The sequence below is a fragment of the Salmo salar genome, chromosome ssa09 (assembly GCF_905237065.1).
Source record: "Salmo salar chromosome ssa09, Ssal_v3.1, whole genome shotgun sequence".
NCBI lineage: Eukaryota > Metazoa > Chordata > Actinopteri > Salmoniformes > Salmonidae > Salmo > Salmo salar.
The window spans coordinates 152,680,872-152,705,469 of record NC_059450.1 but is presented as its reverse complement, the minus strand read 5'-3'; the positions used below and the strand labels follow the sequence as shown (position 1 = coordinate 152,705,469).

General features: G+C 46.0%; 2 protein-coding genes across 2 annotated transcripts; both read left to right on the top strand.

The window, feature by feature from the left end:
* The first annotated feature begins 2,738 nt into the window (after positions 1 to 2,738).
* On the top strand, positions 2,739 to 7,885 carry LOC106613259 (extracellular calcium-sensing receptor). The gene is made up of 7 exons (XM_045687042.1): positions 2,739 to 3,016; positions 3,518 to 3,812; positions 4,285 to 4,574; positions 4,820 to 5,115; positions 5,400 to 5,608; positions 5,940 to 6,285; positions 6,554 to 7,885. The coding sequence occupies exons 1-7, from the start codon at positions 2,739 to 2,741 to the stop codon at positions 7,468 to 7,470; spliced, it is 2,631 nt and encodes an 876-aa protein (XP_045542998.1). The 3' UTR covers positions 7,471 to 7,885.
* Positions 7,886 to 18,115: 10,230 nt separating this feature from the next.
* LOC106613269 (extracellular calcium-sensing receptor) lies at positions 18,116 to 22,892 on the top strand. The gene is made up of 7 exons (XM_045724834.1): positions 18,116 to 18,295; positions 18,848 to 19,142; positions 19,555 to 19,844; positions 20,087 to 20,382; positions 20,495 to 20,703; positions 21,096 to 21,441; positions 21,710 to 22,892. The coding sequence occupies exons 1-7, from the start codon at positions 18,237 to 18,239 to the stop codon at positions 22,624 to 22,626; spliced, it is 2,412 nt and encodes an 803-aa protein (XP_045580790.1). The 5' UTR covers positions 18,116 to 18,236; the 3' UTR covers positions 22,627 to 22,892.
* The last annotated feature ends 1,706 nt before the right edge of the window (positions 22,893 to 24,598 follow it).

Here is a 24,598-nt window from a genome sequence, read left to right as displayed (position 1 = left end):
AGTGGCAGAAATAAAGCCTCTTTTGAAAACCTTTTCACAGAAAATATAAAAAACTTTTGGCCTATATCAAAACTCCCGTTCCTCTCAAAAATGTTAGAAAAATCTGTTGCACAGCAACTCACTGCCTTCCTGAAGACAAACAATGCATAAAAAACACTTCAGTCTGATTTTAGACCCCATCATAACACTGAGACTGCATTCGTGAATATGGTAAATTACTTTTTGCTACTATCAGCATCTGTCCTCGTGCTCCTAGACCTTAGTGCTGCTTTTGATACCATCAATCACCACATTCTTTTGGAGAGATTTGAAACCCAAATTGGTCTACATGGACAAGTTCTGGCCTGGTTTCGATCTTATCTGTCAGAATGATATCAGTTTGTCTCTGTGGATGGTTTGTCCTCTGACAAATCAACTCTATTGTTTTCACTATATATTTTACATCTTGGTTAATTTTCACTGCTATGCGGACGATACAGAGCTGTACATTTCGATGAAACATGGTGGAGCCCCAAATTTGCCCTCCCTGGAAGCCTGTGTTTCAAACATAAGGAAGTGGATGGCGGCAAATGTTTTACTTTTTAACTCAGACAGAACATAAATGCTAGTTATAGGTCCCAAGAAACAAAAAGATCTTCTGTTGGATCTGACAATTGATCTTGATGTTTGTACAGTCGTCTCAAATAAAACTGTGAAGCTCCTTGGCGTAAATCTGGACCCTGATCTCTCTATTGACGAACATATCAAGACTGTTTCAAGGACAGCTTTTTTCCATAACATAACATTGCAAAAATCAGAAACTTTCTGTCCAAAAATGATGCAGAAAAATGTATCCATGCTTTTGTCACTTCTAGAATAGACTACTGCAATGCTCTACTTTCCGGCTACCCAGATAAAGCACTAAATAAACTTCAGTTACTCCAGTGCTAGCCTCTCTACACTGGCTTTCTGTTAAGACAAGGACTGATTTCAAGGTTTTACTGCTAACCTACAAAGCATTACATGACTTGCTCATATCTATCTTTCTGATTTGGTCCTGCCTTACATACCTACACATACGCTACGGTCACAAGACACAGGTCTCCTTATTGTCCCTAGAATTTCTAAGCAGGGCTTTCTCCAATAGAGCTCAATTTTTATGGAATGGTCTGCCTATCCATTTTGAGAGACGAAGACTCGGTCTCAACCTTTAAGGCGTTATTGAAGACTCATCTCTTCAGTATGTACCATGATTGAGTGTAGTCTGGCCCAGTGGTGTGAAGGTGAACGGAAAGATACTGGAGCGACGAACCGCCATTGCTGTCTCTGCCTAGCAGGTTCCCTTCTCTCAGGGATTCACAGGGATTCTCTGTCTCCAACCCTATTACCCTAAGTCACTGGCTTACTGGTGCTCTTCCATGCCGTCCCTAGGAGGGGTGCGTCACTTGAGTGGGTTGAGTCTCTGACGTGATCTTCCTGTCCGGGTTGGCGCCCCCCTCGGGTTTGTGCCATGGGGGAGATCTTCGTGGGCTATACTCTGTCTTGTCTCAGGGTAGTAAGTTGGTGGTTAAAGATATCTAGTGGTATGGAGGCTGTGCTTTGGCAGAGTTGGTGGGGTTATATCCTGCCTGATTGGCCCTGTCCAGGGGTATAGTCGGACAGGGCCACAGTATCTTCCGACCCCTCCTGTCTCAGCCTCCAGTAATTATGCTGTAATAGTTTGTGTCAGGGGGCTAGGTTCACTGCTATATCTGGAGTATTTCTCCTGTCTTATCCGGTGTCCTGTGTGAATTTAAGTATGCTCCCTCTAATTCTCTCTCTCTTTCTCTCTTTGTCTTTCTCTTCTCTCGGAGGACCTGAGCCCTGGGACCATGCCTCAGGACTACCTGGCCTGATGACTCCTTACTGTCCTCAGTCCACCTGGTCGTGCTGCTGTTCCAGTTTCAACTGAACCCTGACCTGTTCACCGGACGTGCTGCCTTGTCCCGGACCTGCTGTTATCAACTCTCTCACTCTACCACACCTGCTGTCTCTAACGTTTGAACATCTTGGCCATATACTCTTATAATCTCTACCTGGCACAGTCAGAAGAGGACTGGCGTACCCTCAGAGCCTGGTTCCTCTCCAGGTTTCTTTCTAGGTTCCTGTGTAGATCCAGCATGCCTAGAGGACTAGACTGCAGTGGAAATATAAGAGAGCCAGCATGCAAAGAGGACTAGACTGTTGGGGAAAAACTTTGTGGAGGCAGAGTGCCAAGGGCACTAGACTGTGGTGGAAATATAAAAGAGTAAACGTGCAAAGAGGATTAGACTATAGAGGAAATACTGTGTAGAGCCAGCGTGCCAAGGGGACTAGACTGTGGTGGAAATATAAGAGAGGAAACATACCAAGGGGAAAAGACTGAAGGGAAATACTGTGTAGAGTCAAAATGCCATTAGGACAAGTCTTTAGGAGAAATATAAGAGAGCCAGATGGTTATTGTGTGTCTACTGTATGTTTATGTCTATATAAACCATTACAGTCTAATTAGGGCTTACACTGGTGCATACAGTCTATATATCTGAAAGAAGCAGGACCTGACTGAGTGAGCAGAGCAGCCTCTAGCCCCTCCCTTCCTTGCACGGCCATACCCACAGTGTGGCCCCCAGAGGAATCCCCACAGAGGTACGGTGGGTATTTAACCCAGAGTAGAGAGGTAACCTGACCTATGTGGGTTTGTGTGGTGCTGTATTACGCCATCCCTTCTACACATCAGGGGAATGAGGCTCTCTCCGACTCCTGCTCTGGATCCAAGTCTGGCTGGTAGTCTGGTTCTACTACATCTAGCTGTGGTGGCTGGTGGGCTTGCCTTGCTCTCATCTGCCTCTGCCTCTGGGCTGGAGTCTGTCAGATGCAGGCTCCAAGGCACCCCTCGTCCTCCGGCGTTCTCCCAGCACGGGGACTTTGTCATCGGGGGTGTTTTCTCCATGCACTACAACATGCACACTGTGGATCACAGCTACACCAGCATGCCTGAGCCCCTGCAGTGCACAGGGAGGTCAGTGAACGCAAGAGAGAACAGGGGACAGGACTGTGGATGTGTGGGTAGACAGCTAAATTGTGTTTTAAAGACAGAGAAACAGTGTGTTTAAAGACAGATTAACAGTGTTTTTAAGACAGATAGTGTTTGAAAGAGACAAACAGTGTGTTTAAAGACAGATAAGCAGTGTTTTAAAGAGACAAACATTGTTTTAAAGACAGGTAAACAGTGTTTTAAAGACAGATAAACAGTCCGTTTAAAGACAGATTAACAGTGTGTTTAAAAACAGATAAGAAGTGTGTTTGTGTATGAGAGTGTAGTTAAAGCCTACTGTTACAATGGATCACATTTTCAAATGCAGGCTATCCTTCAATGTCCTCAATTACAGACAATAAAAGTGTAGGCATATGGGCGGTATGGAAAATAATACTAGATATTTGGCTGTTTGCATTTGTAACATTCTATAGGCTAGTTTATGATTCATCAGGAGGTGCTCACTAACCCATCTTCTATTTACAGTATGGATTCCCGTGAGTTGCGCTTCTCGCGCGCCCTGGTCTTCGCTGTTGAGGAGATTAACAACAGTTCATACCTTCTACCGGGTGTCACGCTTGGTTATCAAGTGCACGACTCCTGCTCCTCGGTCCCGATGGCCGTGAAAGTGGCCTTCCAGCTGGCTAACGGCATGGACCCCATGTTTGATACCGGAGAACAGTGCTCTGGTTCGGCTACAGTGACAGCTATTGTTGGCGAGTCTGCCTCGACGCCTACCATCAGCATGTTGCGCATCATCGGCCAATTCGGCATTCCTCAGGTAAACTCATATGGAAAGAAATCATTCAGCTTCTTTTAATTTACTGTATTCCTAGTGTATATTCTCCTCTCTTTCAGGAATGAGTTCAACTTTTAATTCCCTGTGTTCCAACTGTATTCTCCTCTCTTTCAGGAATATACATTTCTGTGTGAAATTATGTGGAGAAAGGCATTTGAACATAGACTGAGGAAAATGAGTCTGGAGAATGTCTGGAGGCATTTGAACATGATCTGAGGACTCTCTTTCATAGGCTACGTTGTTATGGGAGACCAGAGATTGGTGTCACACTTTTGTGTATCCTTTTCAACCTGGCCTAATGAAAAACAATGAATTGGCTTATTCTTATAATGTCTCCCTAACATCAAACTACATAGCTAAATTTAAAAAAGCAGGAAGTAGCCAATACATTAGAGTTGTTAGGCCGTTCTTAGGCTGTTCTTTCTAATGTTTTCGACTGTCTGTTTTTACCTAGGTGAGCCACTCTTCCACCTGTGCGTGTCTGAGTGATAAGAAACAGTATCCAACCTTCTTCAGAACCATCCCCAGTGACCAGTTCCAGGCTGCCGCTCTGGCCCACCTCATCAGGCACTTCGGCTGGACCTGGATTGGGGCGGTCCGTTCCGACTCTGACTACGGTAATAACGGGATGGCGGCTTTCCTACAGGCAGCACAAGAGGAAGGCATCTGTGTGGAGTATTCTGAAGCCTTCTCCCGTACCAACCCACTCAGCAGAGTGCAACGGGTGGCCGACGTGATCCGCAGGTGATCCATGATTACTTGTGAACTTCTCAGTCATACAAATGCAAGACTATATTTATAAAAAATACTATTGTTATTCATTTCTCTCTTTTCCCAAAGCTGATCTGTGAGACCAACATGATTTGCATATCTTAAGCTTGTCAAAAGTGTTGATTAATACTAATGTTCATGTTCACTTCACTGAGACATTCCAATGAATGACAAACATGACCAGCATATTAACAATATGATATAATCATGTTCCCCAGCTCCACAGCAAGGGTGGTGGTTGCATTCGTAGCCTCTGGGGACATGAGAATCCTGCTGGAGGAGATGGATCGCCTGCCCTCTCCGCCACGCCAGTGGATCGGGAGCGAGACCTGGGTCACTGACCCAGATATGCTGCGCTTCGGCCTGTGTGCTGGGGCCATCGGATTTGGCATCCAACGCTCTGTCATCCCCGGCCTCAGGGACTTCCTCCTGGACCTCTCCCCACAGAAGGTGTCCAATTCTCCCCTGCTCACTGAGTTCTGGGAGGGAGCCTTTGGCTGTAGACTGGGGATAGGTATCTATCTATCCATCCATCCATTCATCCATCCATCCATCCATTCATCTGTCTCTTTTTCTATATATATCTTTTTACATGTCTGTCTGTCTGTCTGTCTGTCTGTCTGTCTGTCTGTCTGTCTGTCTGTCTGTCTGTCTGTCTGTCTGTCTGTCTGTCTGTCTGTCTGTCTGTCTGTCTGTCTGTCTGTCTGTCTGTCTGTCTGTCTGTCTGTCTGTCTGTCTGTCTGTCTGTCTGTCTGTCTGTCTGTCTGTCTGTCTGTCTGTCTGTAGGGACCTCTACAGGTGTTGGGGTTGAGGAGAAGGTGTGTGATGGCAGTGAGGATATACAGCAGCTACAGGTTCCCTACACAGATACATCCCAGCTACGTGTCACTAACATGGTGTATAAAGCTGTTTACGCCATAGCACACGCCATCCACAGCATTGCTTGCGAAGAGAGAGAAAACTCCACTGTGAACTGTGACATAAACCTTCATGTGAAGCCAACACAGGTGAATGACAAGACGATTGTATAATGTCCTGATTGATATGTTTATTTAGACTACATGTATGAAGAACTAAGAGTTCTCATTATACATTATAAATTCTTCTGAAGTAACACGTGTGATAAATATGAGTTGAATTAATGTTCTGTTTCTCTCTCTCCATCTCTCTTCCCTTCTCTCCATTTCTGTCTTTCCATCTTTCTTCCCCTCTCTACATCTATCTCTCCATCTCTCTTCCCCCCACTCATCTCTCTCTTCCTTTATCTCCATCTCTCTTCACCTCTCTCCTTCTCTCTCGTCCCCTCTCTCTCTCTCTCCCTTCCCTTCCATCCCCCAGGTCCTGGAGAGATTGAGGAGGGTGAACTTCTCTCGTAATGGGTACCAGGTGTCTTTCGATGCCAACGGGGACCCAGTGGCCACCTATGAGCTGGTCAACTGGCAGAGACGGGAGAGTGGGAAGATGGAGTTTGTGACAGTGGGGCTCTATAATGCGTCCCTGCCTCCTGACCAGAGGCTTGACATCGAGAAGGAAATCACCTGGGTAAAGAACAGTACACAAATACCTGTGTCAGTGTGCAGTGAGAGCTGTCCCCCAGGCACTCGTAAGGCTGTACAGAAGGGAAAGCCTGTATGCTGTTATGACTGTATCCAATGTGCAGAGGGAGAGATCAGTAATAAAACAGGTAGGACAATAGGAATAGTTGGCTTAAAACGTGTAGTAATTTCTATCACGGTTTACTAAGAAGTGGTTTATTCATATTACCAGCACTACAAAGGTAGTGTCTGTCAATCACGATCCTATTCTTATTATCTCATGTAAGCTGCACATTAATTCAACATTCTTTATTGTAAACTGCCAAAGTGCAGCATTGTGGGACATGTATTTGTAAATAAATAAAACCTGAAACTATTATTATTAACATTTGATGTCTGTTGTTTTGTCCTGGTCAGATTCTTCAGACTGTCTGATCTGTCCCGAGGAGTACTGGCCCAACGCTGAGAGAGACCGCTGTATCCTTAAGCCTGTGGAGTTCCTGTCCTTCCACGAGGTCCTCGGAATCATCCTGACCGCCTGCTCTGTGGGCGGGTCTTGTCTGGCCATCGCCACGGCAACTGTCTTCTACCGCCACCGAACTTCAGCCATCGTCAGGGCAAACAACTCTGAGCTGAGCTTCCTGCTGCTCTTCTCCTTGGCTCTGTGTTTTCTGTGTTCTCTTACTTTCATTGGCCGGCCCTCTGAATGGTCCTGTATGCTGCGTCACACAGCGTTTGGGATCACCTTCGTCCTCTGCATCTCTTGTGTTCTGGGGAAAACAATAGTGGTGTTGATGGCCTTCAGGGCTACGCTTCCAGGCAGTAATGTCATGAAATGGTTTGGTCCTCCACAGCAGAGATTGACTGTAGTGTCCTTCACGTTTGTCCAGGCTTTGATATGCACTCTGTGGTTGGTCCTGTCCCCTCCCTTCCCCATTAAAAACCTCACTACCTACAAGGAAAAGATCATTCTAGAGTGTGATGTGGGTTCAGCTATTGGTTTCTGGGCTGTGTTGGGGTATATAGGACTCCTGTCTCTCTTATGCTTTGTGCTGGCTTTTCTGGCTAGGAAGCTGCCTGATAACTTCAATGAGGCCGAATTCATCACCTTCAGCATGCTCATATTCTGTGCAGTCTGGATCACCTTTATCCCAGCTTATGTCAGCTCTCCTGGGAAGTTCACTGTAGCTGTGGAGATCTTTGCCATCATCACCTCTAGCTTTGGGTTGTTCTTTCTATTATTTGTTCCTAAATGCTTTATTATTCTGTTCAGGCCGGAGAAGAACACTAAGAAACACCTTATGGTGAAGACATCCAATGATATACGTTATTAAGAAATGATTGAGGGGAAAAACATTGTAACGTTCAGTTATATGGTTTATTATACAGTTAGGTAGGACTAGTCTGACAGAGATGACCAACAATTTAGCAGCTAATCATTGGTAACATTGTAATTAGTAACATGACACAGGTTCACTTTAGATATTCCAATGTTATGAGACATTGTTCAAATCTACAGTTTTTAAATCTAATTTGACCTGCTAAATGATGTGATTAGCAGTAGCCTACAGAGTGGAACCACTTCCATGTTGTTTGGAGAAAAGCTTTAATCCTATGAATTGATATAACATTGACGTGTGTCATGACGTTGGCCTGTGGGTAAGGTTTATGACCCCCCCATAAATACCTTTCCCCCTTCCCCTCTCTTACTGACCCTACTGAAGGACTGCTGTCCTGTTAAATATAGAGAGTCTGGGAACATCAAACAAATGTGGAAAGGTACCACATATTTTGTTAATAAAACCAGTTGGAAATATGCTTGGGAACGTAATGAGTATGTATGTCAGTTCGGTTGTCATCTGAGACATTATGACTGACGACAGGACGACATAAACTGTATCTGAGAAAGTATACACCCTCTAGTTATCAGAGTCACATGGAATTGTTATGCAATTGAAATGTTTGATATTGAAAATGTTTGTTAGGAGATGAAATGTAATTTTAGCTTCCGAATGAGAGATTTGGGTTTTCATAAGGAAACTGCCCTGCTCGATCAGTGGCCCAACCCTGTGAAGAGACCAAGGGGTTATAAACGATGAAACACCTCCATCCCCCTCCCAACTATATAATCCTTTGACGAAAAGATAACCAGGTAGTTCCAGTACGAGAGGCCTGCAGCCTCTACGTTAGAAGGACACACATGTCAACTAAGCCAACCTCGGCGTGAGCTATGGTATGAACTGGTATGAACTTTGAGCTTATTCACTACAGAAGTGCTACTTCCTAGCCGTTGAGTTAGCAGAGGCCGCTGTAACGTGGGCTAGGAAAGTACGGACGACGGATCCAGTCTAACAGACGGACGAAGATACCACCACGTATCCAATTGACCACCAGAGACATTCTTCCGAGTAACAGGAAGATCTGTTGGCCAACCCGGCCAGCATCTACGACCAATCTACCGAAGCGCAGCTCAGAGTAAATATTTATTGCATTTTCCTTTTCCAAATGGGCGGTAATTTAGAATGCATAAGATAATGTATTTACGATAGCATAGCTGCTGTTTCTCTGTTCCTAAATCTTCCCGCTCTTTCATTCAAGCCCAACCCCCTTTCCTTTGTGTAACCAGCCGTCATATCTGTTCCGTCTACTGGGACGTTTTCTGTATGACGACATTGTATTCTGTAAGATTTGTAATTCTGTGTGATTAGTTAGGTATTTAGTAAATAAATAATTAAACCCAATTTTGTATTGCTGATTCAACTTGTTAGCCAGGATTCGTGAAGATAGCCAAGAACTTACAACTTTCATTATGAGACTGAAAATAAGACAAGGGTTAATATTGACTGCTATCGAGGTAAAATATTACTAAGTATTTTAAGAGTTTATTCGGAAGATAACAGCTCTATAAACGTTCTTCCGTGGTGCCCCGACTTTCTAGTTAATTAAATTTACATGATTAGCTTAATCAAGTAATATTAATTACAGAGAAATAATTTTATAAGTTAGCATGTCATATCACTTAATCCGGCATAGCCAAAGACACGACACGTGCATGTGTTCAATTGATATTGTAATTCATCATATTATGTATTATAATAATATAATAAACATTTTCATACACAGTTGAAGTCGGAAGTTTACATACACTTAGGGTAGAGTCAATAAAACTCGTTTTTCAACAACTCCACACATTTTTTTTAAAACAAATTATAATTTTGGCAAGTCTGTTAGGACATCTACTTTGTGCATGACACAAGTCTTTTTTCCAAAAATTGTTTACAGTTGTTTCACTTATAATTCACTGTTTCATACTTCCAGTGGTTGAGAAGTTTACATTCTCTAAGTTGACTGTGCCTTTAAATAGCTTGGAAATTTCCAGAAAAATATGTCATGGCTTTAGAAGCTTCTGATAGGCTAATTGACATAATTTGAGTCAATTGGAGGTGTACCTGTGGATTTATTTCAAGGCCTACCTTCAAACTAAGTGCCTCTCTGCTTGACATCATGGTAAAATCAAAAGAAACAGCCAAGACCTCAGAAAATAATTTGTAGACCTCCACAGTCTGGTTCATCCTTGGGAGAGTAATAAGCCTGTGTGTAGCTGGTGTAGAGGAGTCCGGCGCAATAACAAACCATATTACATACAAACAATCACTCACAAACAAACATGGGGGAACAGAGGGTTAAATAATGAACACGTAATTTTGGGGATGAAACCAAGTGTGTAAGACAAGGACAAAACAAATGGAAAATGAAAAGTGGATCGGCAATGACTAGAACAAGGAGAGGGACTGACTAAGGCAGAAGTCCTGACAGTACCCCCCCTTGACGCGCGGCTCCAGCAGAGTGCCGACACCGACCCCGGGGATGACCCGGAGGACGAGGCGCAGGGCGATCTGGATGGAGACGGTGGAACTCCCGCAGCAACGAAGGGTACAAGACGTTCTCCACCGGCACCCAGCATCTTTCCTCCGGACTGTACCTCACCCACTCCATGAGGTACTGAAGGCCCCTCACCCAACGCCTCGAGTCCAGGATGGCTCGAACAACATATGCCGGGGCCCCCTCGATGTCCAGAGGGGGCGGAGGAACATCCTGCACCTCACACTCCTGGAGTGGACCAGCCACCAGGGGACACATGAAACGAGGGAATAATGCAGTAATCTGGGGGAAGATGTAACCTGTAGCATACCTCGTTCCGTCTCCTCAGGACTTTGAATGTCCCCACAAACCGCGGGCCCAGCTTCCGGCAGGGCAGGCGGTGGGGCAGGTTTCGGGTCGAGAGCCAGACACTGTCCCCCTGTGCTAACACCGGGGCCTCACCGCGGTGGCGGTCGGCGCTCACCTTCTGCCGCCTCACGGCCCGTTATAGGTGCACATGAGCGGCATCCCAGGTCTCCTCCGAGCGCTTAAACCATTCATCCACGGCAGGAGCCTTGATCTGGCTGTGATGCCAAGGTGCCAGAACCGGCTGATACCCCAGTACGCACTGGAAGGAGTAGAGGTTAATGGAGGAGTGGCGGAGTGAGTTTTGGGCCATCTCTGCCCAGGGGATGAACACCGCCCACTCACCCGGCCGGTCCTGGCAATATGACTGCAGAAACCTACCCACATCCTGGTTTACTCTCTCCACCTGCCCGTTACTCTCGGGGTGAAAAATTGAGGTGAGGCTGACCGAGACCCCCAGACGTTCCATGAACGCCCTCCATATCCTGGACGTGAACTGGAGACCCCAATCTGAGACTTTGTTCTCAGGCATCCCGTAGTGTAGGAAGACATGAGTGAACAGGGCCTCCTAAGTCTGTAGGGCCGTAGGGAGACCGGGCAAAGGGAGGAGATGGCAGGACTTAGAAAACCGATCCACATCGACCAGGATCGTGGTGTTGCCCTGTGAGGGAGGAAGATCCGTCAGGAAGTCCACCGAAAGGTGCGACCACGGCCGTTGTGGAACGGGTAGGGTTTGTAACTTCCCTCTGGGCTGGTGCCTGGGAGCCTTGCACTGGGCGCACACAGAGCAGGAGGAAACAGAAACCCTCACGTCCTTGGCCAAGGTGGACCACCAGTACTTCCCACTAAGACAGCGTACCGTCCGACCGATGCCAGGATGACCAGAGGAGGGTGACGTGTGGGCCCAATAGATCAACCGGTCGCAGACAGCAGATGGAACGTACAGACGCCCAGCTGGACACTGGAGAGGAGTGGGCTCTGTACGTAACGCCCGCTCGATATCCGTGTCCAGCTCCCACACTACCGGCGCCACTAGGCAAGAGGCCGGGAGTATGGGAGTGTGATCCATTGACCGCTCCTCTGTGTCATACACCGGGGACAGTGCTTTTGCCTTAGCGTTCTGGGAACCTGGTCGGTAGGACAAGGTGAACACAAAATGAGTAAAAAACATGGCCCACCTTGCCTGGCGAGGGTTCAGTCTCCTCGCCACCAGGATGTACTCCATATTGCGGTGGTCAGTCCAGATGAGAAAAGGGTGTCTCGCCCCCTCAAGCCAATGTCTCCACGCCTTCAGAGCCTTGACGACAGCCAAAAGCTCCCGGTCCCCAACATCATAGTTTCGCTCGCCGGGCTGAACTTCTTCGAAAAGAAGGCACAGGGGCGGAGCGTCGGTGTGACAGCTTCGGTGAGAGAGCATGGCTCCTATCCCAGCCTCGGACGCGTCCACCTCCACTATGAACGCCAAAGAGGGATCTGGATGAGCCAGCACGGGAGCCGAGGTAAACAGAGCCCTCAGGTGACATTTACATTTTAGTCATTTAGCAGACACTCTTATCCAGAGCGACTTACATTAGAAATGCATACATTTCAATTCATTTCATACATTTTTTTTTTTATCTCGTACTGGCCCCCCGTGGGAATCGAACCCACAACCCTGGCGTTGCAAACACCATGCTCTACCAACTGAGCCACAGGGTGACCGAAAAGCCCTGTCCGCCACAGCCAACCACTGCAATCGCACAGGTCCCCCTTCAGCAGTGAGGTAATGGGAGCTGCTACCTGACCAAAGCCCCGGATTAACCTCCGGGGCTTGGCAAACACTAGGAACCGCTCTACTTCCTTTACCGTGCTGGGAGTCGGCCAATTACGCACGGCTGAAACGCGGTCACTCTCCTTCTCCACCCCTGAAGTGGAAATGCGGTACCCTATGAAGGCGACGGACTGTTGGAAGAACAGACATTTCTCAGCCTTCACGTACAGGTCTTGCTTCAACAGTCGACCAAGCACCCTGCGCACCAGCGACACATGCTCGGCGCGTGTAGCGGAGTATATCAGAATGTCGTCGATATACACCACTACACCCTGCCGTGTAGGTCCCGGAAATTGTCGTCCACAAAGACCTGGATGACTGATGGAGCATTCATCAATTCGTAAGACATGACGAGGTACTCATAGTGCCCTGAGGTGGTACTAAATGCCGTCTTCCACTCGTCCCCCTCCCGTATGCACTCCTGAGATCCAATTTTGTGAAGAAGCGCGCCCCGTGCATTGACTCGATCGCACTGGCGATGAGAGGCAGCAGGTAGCTGTACCTCACCGTGATCGGATTGATACCCCGATAGTCAATACACGGGTGCAGACCTCCATCCTTCTTCTTCACAGAACATAAACTTGAGGAGGCAGGTGAAGTGGAGGGCTGAATGTATCCCTGCCGCAGGGATTCGGAGACATATGTTTCCATAGCCACCGTCACCTCCTGTGACAGAGGATACACGTGACTCCTGGGAAGTGCTGCGTCTACCAGGAGATTTATCGCACAATCCCCCCGTCGACAGGGTGGTAATTGAGTCGCCTTCGAGAGCCGAATCGGCATATTCTGAGGGGATGCGCAAGGTGGAGACCTGGTATGGACTTTCCACCGTAGTCGCACCGATGGAAACCCCTACACACCACCCTGAGCACTTTCGTGACCACCCCTTGATAGTCTTCTGTTGCCACGAAATAGTGGGGTCATGACAGGCCAACAAGGGTAGGCCCAGCACCACGGGAAATGCAGGAGAATTAATAAGGAAGGGACTGATTCTCTCCTTGTGACCCTCCTGCGTAACCATGTCTAGTGGAGCGGTGGCCTCCCTAATCAGCCCTGATCCTAATGGTCGACTATCTAGGGCGTGCACAGGGAAGGGCATAACCACAGGAACAAGGGGGATCCCTAAACTATGGGCAAATGAAGGGTCAATAAAATTCCCAGATGCGCCTGAATCTACGAGCGCCTTATGCTGGGAATGCAGGGAAAACTCAGGAAATGTAATAAACACATACATGTGAGCAACAGGGGGCTCTGGGTGAGCGTGGTTCCATCTCACCTGGGGTGACACGATAGTGCCCTGCCTGCTTCCTCGACTCTCTGAGGAACCCCCCCAGCACCGACCAGCAGTGTGCCCTCTGCGGCCACAGATGGTGTAGGGAATGGCCCCTCCTCCGGTCGCACTAAGCGCAGCATCTCCCAGCTCCATGGGCATCGGAGCGGAGCTGCTTGGAGATGGAACTGACAGGCCCCAATCCGGACGTCCGCGGGTAGCAAGGAGGTTGTCCAGCCGGATGGACAGGTCCACTAGCTGGTCCAACGTGAGGGTGGTGTCTAGGCAGGCCAGATCCCGACGGACGTCCTCGCTCAGACTGCACTGGTAGTGATCGATCAGGGCCCTGTCGTTCCATCCCGCGCTGGCGGCCAGGGTCCGGAAGTCCAAAGTGAAATCCTGTGCGCTCCTCGTCCCCTGACTCAGGTGGAACAAACGTTCACCTGCCGCTCGACCCTCAGGCGAGTGCTTGAAAGCTGCCCGAAAGCGGTGGGTGAACTCTGCATAATGGTCCAATGGCGCCGCATCTCCTTCACTCCATACGGCGTTGGCCCACTCCAGGGCTTTGCCTGAGAGGTAGGAGACGAGGGTGGACACGCTCTCACGTCCCGAAGGAGCCGGGTGGACGGTCGCAGGTAGTGTTCCAACTGGAGTAGGAACCCCTGGCATCCGGCAGCCGTCCCATCATACTCCCTCGGGAGCGCGAGCCGAATCCCACTGGGACCGGGTGAAGGAGGGGGGTCTGCTGTAGTGGGGCTGGTGGGGGCGCTTGAAGACCTCCTCCTCTCTCCTAACGATCTATCGTCTGCAACACTCGATCCATGGCGGTGCCCAGACGTTGCAAAAGGGTCGAGTGCTGCTGGACGCACTCCTCTACTGCCACAGAGAGGGTGTCTGCTCCTGCTGACTCCATTCAAGGAGAGTGATTCTTTAATGAGCCTGTGTGTAGCTGGTGTAGAGGAGTCAGGCGCAGGACAGCAGATATGAGTAATAAATGTAATTAAATCAAAGAATCAATAATACAATGCAATAATCTAGGGCACAATAACGGACCGTATTAAATACAAACAATCACTCACAAACAAACATGGGGGAACAGAGGGTTAAATAATGGACAAGTAAATGGGGGAATGAAACCAGGTGTGTAAGACAAGGACAAAACAAATGGAAAATAAAAAGTGGATCGGCGATGGCTAGAAGGCCGGTGACGTTGACCACCGAACGCCGCCCGAACAAGGAGAGGGACCGACTTCGGAAGTAGTAGTGACAGGGAGCAATTTCCAAACGCCTGAAGCAACCACGTTCATCTGTACAAACAATAAAACGCAAGTAAAAACACCATGGGACCACGCAGGCGTCATACAGCTCAGGAAGAAGACGCGTTCTGTCTCCTTGAGATTAACGTACTTTGGTGTGAAAAGTGCAAATCAATCCCAGAACAACAGCAAAGGACCTTGTGAAGATGCTGGAGGAAACAGGTACGAAAGTATCTTTTTCCACAGTAAAACGAGTCCTATATCGACATAACCTGAAAGGCCGCTCAGCAAGGAAGAAGCCACTGCTCCAAAACCACCATAGAAATGCCAGACTACGGTTTGCAACTGCACATGGGGACAAAGATCGTGACCATCTTTATGTTTGGAGGAAAAAGGAGGAGGCTTGCAAATCGAAGAACACCATCCCAACCGTGAAGCATGGGGTGGCAGAATCATGTTGTTGGGTTGCTTTGCTGCAGGAGGGACTGGTGCACTTCACAAAATAGATGGCATCATGAAGATGGAATATTATGTGGATATATTGAAGCAACATCTCAAGACATCAGTCAGGATGTTAAAGCTTGGTTGCAAATGGGTATTCCAAATGGACAGTGACCCCAAGCATACTTCCAAAGTTGTGGCAAAATGGCCTAAGGACAACAAAGTCAAGGTATTGGAGTGGCCATCACAAAGCCCTGACATCAATGCAATAGAACATTTGTAGGCAGAACTGAAAAAGTGTGTGCGAGCTAGGAGGCCGACAAACCTGATTCAGTAACACCAGCTCTGTCAGGAGGAATGGGCCAAAATTCACCCAACTTATTGTGGGAAGCTTGTGGAAGGCTACCCAAAACGTTCAACCCAAGTTAAACAATTTGAAGGTAATGCTACCAAATATTAATTGAGTGCATGTAAACTTCTGACCCACTGGGAATGTGATGAAAGAAATGAAAGCTGAAATAAGTCATTTTCTCTAGAACATTCTTAAAATAAAGTGGTGATCCTTAGTGACCTAAAACAGGGAATCTTTATTTGGATTAACACCTGTTGAGGACAGACGTTCTGCTAGCGGAACCCCCTAGCCAACATCCAATGGAACAGCACGGCGCAAAATACAAAACCTAAAAAATCTAATAATTTCAATTTCTCAAACATACGACTATTTTACACCATTTTAAAGATACACATTTCCTTAATCCAACCACATTGTCTGATTTCAAAAAGGCTTTACAGCGAAAGCAAAACATTAGATTGTGTTAGGAGAGTACATAAACAAAAGTAACAACACAGCCATTTTCCAAGCAAGGATATATTTCACAAAAACCCAAAACACAGCTAAATGAGGCACTAACCTTTGACGATCTTCATCAGATGACACTCCTAGGACATCATGTTACACAATACATGTATGTTTTGTTTGATAAAGTTCATATTTATATCCAAAAACAGCATTTTACATTGGCACATGATGTTCAGAAAATGTATTCCCACCATAAACCTCCGGTGAATTTACAAAAATACTCATCATAAACGTTGACAAAATATATAACAATTATTTTAAGAATTATAGGTACAGTAATCCTTTATGCAACCGCTGTGTCAGATTTTAAAATATCTTTACGGAGAAAGCACATTTTTTCAATATTCTGAGTACATAGCTCGCCATCACTGCAAGCTATACAGACACCCGCCAAGTTCGGTGTCACCTAAACTCAGAATTAGTATTATAAATATTCTCTTACTTTTGCTGATCTTCGTCAGAATGCAATCCCAGGACTGCCACTTCCACAAGAAATGTTGTTTTTGTTCGAAATAATCCATATTTATGTCCAAATACCTCTGTTTTGTTCGTGCGTACAGAGCACTATCCAAAGGCATAACGCGCGAGCGCAGTACCAGAGACGAAAAGTCAAAATGTTCCATTACGTTCTTAGAAGCATGTCAAATGCTGTTTAAAATCAATCTTTATGGTATTTTTAATGTAAAAATGTGCTAATATTCCAACCGGACAATATTAATTGAAGAAGAAAAAGAAGGAACGGCACGATCGCGGGATTGCGCATTGTCCCCAGGCAGTCCACTCAGTGACTGAGCTCCTATACTCTGCCCAGTGACAGGAGAATGCTGAAATAACTTTCTGAAGGCTTTTGACAGCCAATGGAAGCCTTAGGAAGTGCAACGTGACCCCACAGACACTTTAGTTTCGATAGAGATTCAAAAGAAGAACTACAATTCTCAGACTTTCCACTTCCTGGTTGGATTGTTCTCAGGTTTTTGCCTGCCATATGAGTTCTGTTATACTCACAGACACCATTCAAACAGTTTTAGAAACATCAGAGTGTTTTCTATCCAAATATACTAATTATATGCATATTCTAGTTTCTGGGCAAGAGTAGTAACCAGTTTAATTTGGGTACGTTTTTCATCCGGCCGTGAAAATACGGCCCCCTATCCAAAACAGGTTTTAAATGTCAGGAATTTTGAAAAACTGAGTTTAAATGTATTTGGCTAAGGTGAATGTAAACTTCATACTTCACCTGTAAGTGAGGCAACGTGCACAGAGGACTATACTGTAGGGTAAATATAAGAGAGGAAGCATACCAAGAGGACTAGACTTTAGAATAAATTCTGGTACTGCCAGCATGCCGAGAGGACTAGACTGTTGGGGAAATACTGAATAGAGCCAGCTTGCAAAGAGGACTAGATTGTAGGTTAAATAGACTGTCGCAGAATTACTGTGAAGAGACAGCGTGCCTGGAGGACTAGACTATAGAGGAAATATAAGTGAGGCAAAGTGCCAAATGAACTAGACAGTGGGTTAAATACTGTGCAGAGCCAGCGTGCCAAGAGGCCTAGACTGTTGGGTAAATACTGTGTAGAGCCAGCGTACCAAGAGGACTAGACTGTAGAGGAAATATAAGTGAGGCAAAGTGCCAAATGAACTAGACAGTGGGGTAAATACTGTCAGAGCCAGCGTGCCAAGAGGACTAGACAGTAAGGGAAATATTAGAGAGGCTAATGGTTATTGTGTGTCTAATGTATGTTTATGTCTATCTAAACCATTACAGTCTACGTAGTTCTGATTCTGGTGCATAAACTCTCTATAGCTGAAAGAAGAAGGACCTGACTGGGTGAGCAGAGCAGCCTCTAACCCCTCCCTTCCTGGCATGGCCATACCCACAGTGTGGCCCCCAGAGGAATCCCCACAGAGGTACGGTGGGTATTTAACCCAGAGTAGAGAGGTAACCTAACCTATGTGGGTCTGTCTGGCGCTGTGCTACCCCATACCTTCTACACATCAGGGGAATGAGGCTCTCTCTGGCTCCTGCTCTGGATCCAAGTCTGGCTGGTTGTCTGGTTCTACTACATCTAGCTGTGATGGCTGGTGGGCTTGCCTTGCTCACATCTGCCTCTATCTCTACCTCTGCTTCTGGGCTGGAGTCTGTCAGATGCAGGCTCCAAGGCACCCCTCGTCCTCCGGTGTTCTCCCAGGACGGGAACTTTGTCATCGGGGGTGTCTTCTCCATCCATTACTACATGCACACTATGGATCACAGCTACACCAGCATGCCTGAGCCCCTGCAGTGCACAGGGAGGTCAGTGAGCGCAAGAGGGAGCAGGGGACAGGACTGTGGCTGTGTGGGTAGACAGATAAATTGTGTTTTAAAGACAGAGAAACAATGTGTTTAAAGACCGATAAACAGTAAGTTTAAAGACAGAGAGACAGTGTGTTAATGACAGAGAAACAATGTGTTTAAAGAAAGATAAACAATGTGTTTAAAGAAGATAATCAGTGTTTTAAAGACAGATAAACAGTGTTTTAAAGACAGATAAACAGTGTTTTAAAGACAGTTAAACAATGTTTTAAAGACAGATAAACAGTGCTTTTAAAGACAGATTAACAGTGTGTTTGTAGACATAAAAAGTGTGTTTGTGTCTTAGATAATAGGGAAAGACTACTGTTACAAAGGATCACATTTTCAATTGTAGGCTATCCTACAATGTCCTCAATTACAGACAACAAAAGTGTAGGCATATAGACGGTGTGGAAAATAATACTAGATATTAGGCTGTTTGCCATGGTAACATTCTATAAGCTAGTTTATGATTCGTCAGGAGGTGCTCACTAACCCATCTTCTATTTACAGTATGGATTCCCGTGAGTTGCGTTTCTCGCGCGCCATGATCTTCGCAGTTGAGGAGATAAACAACAGTTCATACCTGCTACCGGGTGTCACACTTGGTTATCAAGTGCACGACTCCTGCAACTCGGTCCCTATGGCCGTGAAAGTGGCCTTCCAGCTGGCTAATGGCCTGGACCCCATGTTTGATACCGGAGAACAGTGCTCGGGGTCGGCTACAGTGACAGCTATCATTGGCGAGTCTGCCTCCACGCCTACCATCAGCATGTTGCGCATCATCGGCCCTTTAGGCATTCCTCAGGTAAACTCCTGTGGAAAGAAATCATTCAGCTTCTTTTAATTCCCTGTATTCCAACTGTATTCTCCTCTATTTCAGGAATATACATTTCTGTGTGAAATTATGTGTAGAGAGGTATTTGAACATAGACTGAGGAATATGAGTCTGGAGAACGTCTGGGGGCATTAAAACATGATATGAGGACTATCTTTCATAGGCTAGGTTGTTATGGGAGACCAGAGATTGGTGTCACACTTTTGTGTATCCTATTCATTCTGGCCTAATGAAAAACAATGAATTGGCTTATTATTATTCATGTCTCCCTAACATCAAACTACATAGCTAAATAAAACAAGCAGGAAGTAGCCAATACATTAGAGTTGTTAGGCCGACATGATGTTCTTTTTAATGTGTTCGACTGTCTGTTTTTACCCAGGTGAGCCACTCTTCCACCTGTGCTTGTCTGAGTGATAAGAAACAGTATCCAACCTTCTTCAGAACCATCCCCAGTGACCAGTTCCAGGCTGCCGCTCTGGCCCACCTCATCAGGCACTTCGGCTGGACCTGGATTGGGGCGGTCCGTTCCGACTCTGACTACGGTAATAACGGTATGGCGGCTTTCCTACAGGCAGCACAAGAGGAAGGCATCTGTGTGGAATATTCTGAAGCCTTCTCCCTTACCAACCCACTCAGCAGAGTGCAACGGGTGGCCGACGTGATCCGCAGGTGATCCATGATTACTTGTGAACTTTTCATTCACACAAATGCAAGACTATATTAAAACAAAACTATTGTTGTTAATTTCTCTCTTTTCCCAAAGCTGATCTGTGAGACCAACATGATTTGCATATCTTAAGCTTGTCAAAGTGTTGATTAATACTAATGTTCATGTTCACTTCACTGAGACATTCCATTGAATGACAACCATGACCAGCATATTAAACATATGATATAATCATGTTCCGCAGCTCCACAGCCTGGGTGGTGGTTGCATTCGTATCCTCTTGGGACATGAGAATCCTCCTGAGGGAGATGGACCGCCTGCCCTCTCCGCCCCGCCAGTGGATCGGGAGCGAGTCCTGGGTCACTGAGCCAGATATGCTGCGCTTCGGCCTGTGTGCCGGGGCCATCGGATTTGGCATCAAACGCTCTGTCATCCCCGGCCTAAGGGACTTCCTCCTGGACCTCTCCCCACAGAAGGTGTCCAACTCTCCCATGCTCACTGAGTTCTGGGAGGGAGCCTTTGGCTGTAGGCTGGGGAAAGGTATCTATCTATCTATCTATCTATCTATCCATCCATTCATCATCCGTAAGTCTGTCTGTCTGTCTGTCTATCTGTCTATCTGTCTATCTGTCTGTAGGGACCTCCTCAACAGGTGTTGGTGTTGAGGAGAAGGTGTGTGATGGCAGTGAGGATATACAGCAGCTACAGGTTCCCTACACAGATACATCTCAGCTACGTGTCACTAACATGGTGTATAAAGCTGTTTATGCCATAGCACACGCCATCCACAGCATTGTTTGTGAAGAGAGAGAAAACTCCACTGTGAACTGTGACAAAAACCTTCATGTGAAGCAAACACAGGTGAATGACAAGTCTATAGTATAATTTCCTGATAAATATGTTTATTTAGACGACATGTATGAAGGCCTAAGAGTTCTCGTTACACTTTACAACTTCTTCTAAAGTAACACATTTGATAAATATGAGTTGAATTAATGTTCTGTTTCTCTCTCTCCCTCTCTCCATCTCTCTTCCCTTCTCTCCATTTCTCTTTCCATCTTTCTTCCCTTCTCTCCATCTCTCATCTCTCTCTTCCCCTCTCTCCATTAATCTCTCCATCTCTCATCCCCTCACTTCTCTCTCTCCATCTCTCATCCCCTCACTCATCTCTCTCTTCCCTTATCTCCATCTCTCTTCACCTCTCTCCTTCTCTCTCGTCCCCTCTCTCTCTCCCTTGCCCTTCCAACCCCCAGGTCCTGGAGAGATTGAGGAGGGTGAACTTCTCTCGTAATGGGTACCAGGTGTCTTTCGATGCCAACGGGGACCCAGTGGCCACCTATGAGCTGGTCAACTGGCAGAGACGGGAGAGTGGGAAGATGAAGTTTGTGACAGTGGGGCGCTATGATGCGTCCCTGGCTCCTGACCAGAGGCTTGACATCGAGAAGGAAATCACCTGGGTAAAGAACAGTACACAAGTACCTGTGTCAGTTTGCAGTGAGAGCTGTCCCCCAGGCACTCGTAAGGCTATACGGAAAGGAAAGCCTGTATGCTGTTATGACTGTATCCAATGTGGAGAGGGAGAGATCAGTAATAACACAGGTAGGACAATAGGAATAGTTGGCATAAAATGTGTAGTTATTTCTATCACGGTTTACTAAATAGTGGTTTTTTCATACTAACAACACTACAAAGGTAGTGTCTGTAAATCATATTCCTGTTCTTATTATCTCATGTAAGCTGCACATTAATTCAACATTCTTTATAGTAAACTGACAAACTGCAGCATTGTGGGACATGAATTTGTAAATAAATAAAACCTGAATCTATTATTATTACCATTTAATGTCTGTTGTTTTGTCCTGGTCAGATTCATCAGACTGTCTGATCTGTCCCGAGGAGTACTGGCCCAACGCTGAGAGAGACCGCTGTATCCTTAAGCCTGTGGAGTTCCTGTCCTTCCACGAGGTCCTCGGAATCATCCTGACCGCCTGCTCTGTGGGCGGGGCTTGTCTGGCCATCGCTACGGCAACCATCTTCTACCGCCACCGGACTTCAGCAATCGTCAGGGCCAACAACTCTGAGCTGAGCTTCCTGCTTCTCTTCTCCTTGACTCTGTGTTTTCTGTGTTCTCTTACCTTCATTGGCCGGCCCTCTGAATGGTCCTGTATGCTGCGTCACACAGCGTTTGGGATCACCTTCGTCCTCTGCATCTCTTGTGTTCTGGGGAAAACAATAGTGGTGTTGATGGCCTTCAGGGCTACGCTTCCAGGCAGTAATGTCATGAAATGGTTTGGCCCTCCACAGCAGAGATTGACTGTAGTGTCCTTCACGTTTGTCCAGGCTTTGATATGCACTCTGTGGTTGGTCCTGTCCCCTCCATTCCCCATTAAAAACCTCACTACCTACAAGGAAAAGATCATTCTTGAGTGTGATGTGGGTTCAGCTATTGGCTTCTGGGCTGTGTTGGGCTATATTGGACTCCTGGCTCTCTTGTGCTTTGTGCTGGCTTTTCTGGCTCGAAAGCTGCCTGATAACTTCAATGAGGCCAAATTCATCACCTTCAGCATGCTCATATTCTGTGCAGTCTGGATCACCTTTATCCCAGCTTATGTCAGCTCTCCTGGGAAGTTCACTGTAGCTGTGGAGATCTTTGCCATCATCACCTCTAGCTTTTGGTTGTTCTTTCTATTATTTGTTCCTAAATGCTTTATTATTCTGTTCAGGCCGGAGAAGAACACCAAGAAACACCTTATGGAGAAGACATCCAATGATATACGTTATTAAGAAATGATTGAGGGGAAAAAACATTGTAACGTTCAGTTATATGGTGTATTATACAGTTAGGTAGGACTACTCTGAAAGAGTTGACCACCAATTTAGCATCTAATCATTGGTAACATTGTAACTAGTAACTTCACACAGGTTCACTTTAGATATTCCAATGTTAAGAGAGATTGTTCAAGTCTAGAGTGTTTAAATCTAATTTGACCTGCTAAATGATGTGATTAGCAGTAGCCTACAGAGTGGAACCACTTCTATGTTGTTTGGAGAAAAGCTTTATTCCTATATGAATTTATATAACATTGATGTGCATGTGTTCAGTTGATATTGTAATTCATCATATTATGTATTATAATAACGTAATAAACATTTTCATACACAGTTGAAGTCGGAAGTTTACATACAATTAGGTTGGAGTGATTAATTAAGTTTCACATTGGAATAAATACGTGGAACTCAATATCCACTGCACCTTGGTCCCGTTCTTAATACAACCCTGACAAGTACGCAAGTATAAACACCATGGGACCACGCAGGCATCATACCGCTCAGGAAGAAGATGCGTTCTGTCTCCTAGAGATTAACGTACTTTGGTTCGAAAAGTGCAAATCAATCCCAGTACAACAGCAAAGGACCTTGTGAAGATGCTGGAGGAAACAGGTACGAAAGTATTTATATCCACATTAAAACGAGTCCTATATCGACATAACCTGAAAGGCCGCTCAGCAAGGAAGAAGCTACTGCTCCAAAACCGCCATAAAAATGCCAGACTATGGTTTGCAACTGCACATGGGGACAAAGTGACCATCGTTATGTTTGGAGGAAAAAGAGGCTTGCAAGTGAAAAGAACACCATCCCAACCGTGAAGCAAGGGGGTGGCAGCATCATGTTGTGGAGTTGCTTTCTGCAGGAGGGACTGGTGCACTTCACAAAATAGATGGCATCATGAGGAGAGAAAACAATGTTGATATATTGAAGCAACATCTCAAGACATCAGTCAGGAAGTTAAAGCTTGGTTGCAAATGGGTCTTCCAAATGGACAGTGACCCCAGGCATACTTCCAAAGTTGTGACAAAAATGGCCTAAGGACAACAAAGTCAAAGTATTGGAGTGGCCATCACAAAGCCCTGACCTCAATGCAATAGAAAATTTGTAGACAGAACTGAAAAAGTGTGAACGAGCGAGGAGGCCGACAAACCTCACTCAGTTACACCAGCTCTGTCAGGAGGAATGGGCCAAAATTCACCCAACTTATTGTGGGAAGCTTGTGGAAGGCTACTGTTACGTGAATTAAGTTATCAATGTTCTTAACCTGTTATGGCTAGGGGGCAGTATTTTCACGGCTGGATAAAAAACATACCCGATTTAATCTGGTTACCACTCCTACCCAGTAACTAGAATATGCATATACTTATTACATATGGATAGAAAACACTCCAAAGTTTCTAAAACTGTTTGAATGGTGTCTGTGAGTATAACAGAACTCATTTGGCAGGCAAAAACCTGACAAGGTTTCAGGCAGGAAGTGGACTGTCTGACAAGGTGTCGTTATTCTTGTCTCTGTTTATTGAAGAGTGAGGATCTTAGCTGTCCCGTGACACTTCCTACGGCTCCCATAGGGTCTCTGAAGGCGGTAAAAATCTGAATCGTGGCTTTGCAGGCTCTGGATGAAAAAAAGTAGCGCGTTTGGGTAGTGGCTGGTTACAGTACTGTGAGACTCAAGCTCGTGCCCGCGTCGACCGAAAGCTTTGTTTACTTTCCTCAGTTTAGCTAAAATGAGATTCCTGGTCGGAATATTATCGCTTTTTTACGAGAAAAATGGCATAAAAATGGATTTTAAACAGCGGTTGACATGCTTCGAAGTACGGTAATGGAATATTTAGATTTTTTTTGTCACGAATTGCGCCATGCGCACGACCCTGATTTACCATTTCAGATACCATACCATTTGTATCTATAATTCTTAAAATAATTG

Coding starts and splice junctions, on each gene's coding strand:
- LOC106613259 (XM_045687042.1), top strand. CDS start 2,739: ATGAGGCTCTCTCCGACTCCTGCTCTGGATCCAAGTCTGGCTGGTAGT. Junction 3,813..4,284: donor GCCAATTCGGCATTCCTCAG/GTAAACTCATAT, acceptor GTTTTTACCTAG/GTGAGCCACTCTTCCACCTG. Junction 6,286..6,553: donor AGAGATCAGTAATAAAACAG/GTAGGACAATAG, acceptor TGTCCTGGTCAG/ATTCTTCAGACTGTCTGATC.
- LOC106613269 (XM_045724834.1), top strand. CDS start 18,237: ATGCACACTATGGATCACAGCTACACCAGCATGCCTGAGCCCCTGCAG. Junction 18,296..18,847: donor CCCCTGCAGTGCACAGGGAG/GTCAGTGAGCGC, acceptor TTCTATTTACAG/TATGGATTCCCGTGAGTTGC. Junction 19,845..20,086: donor GTGGCCGACGTGATCCGCAG/GTGATCCATGAT, acceptor CATGTTCCGCAG/CTCCACAGCCTGGGTGGTGG.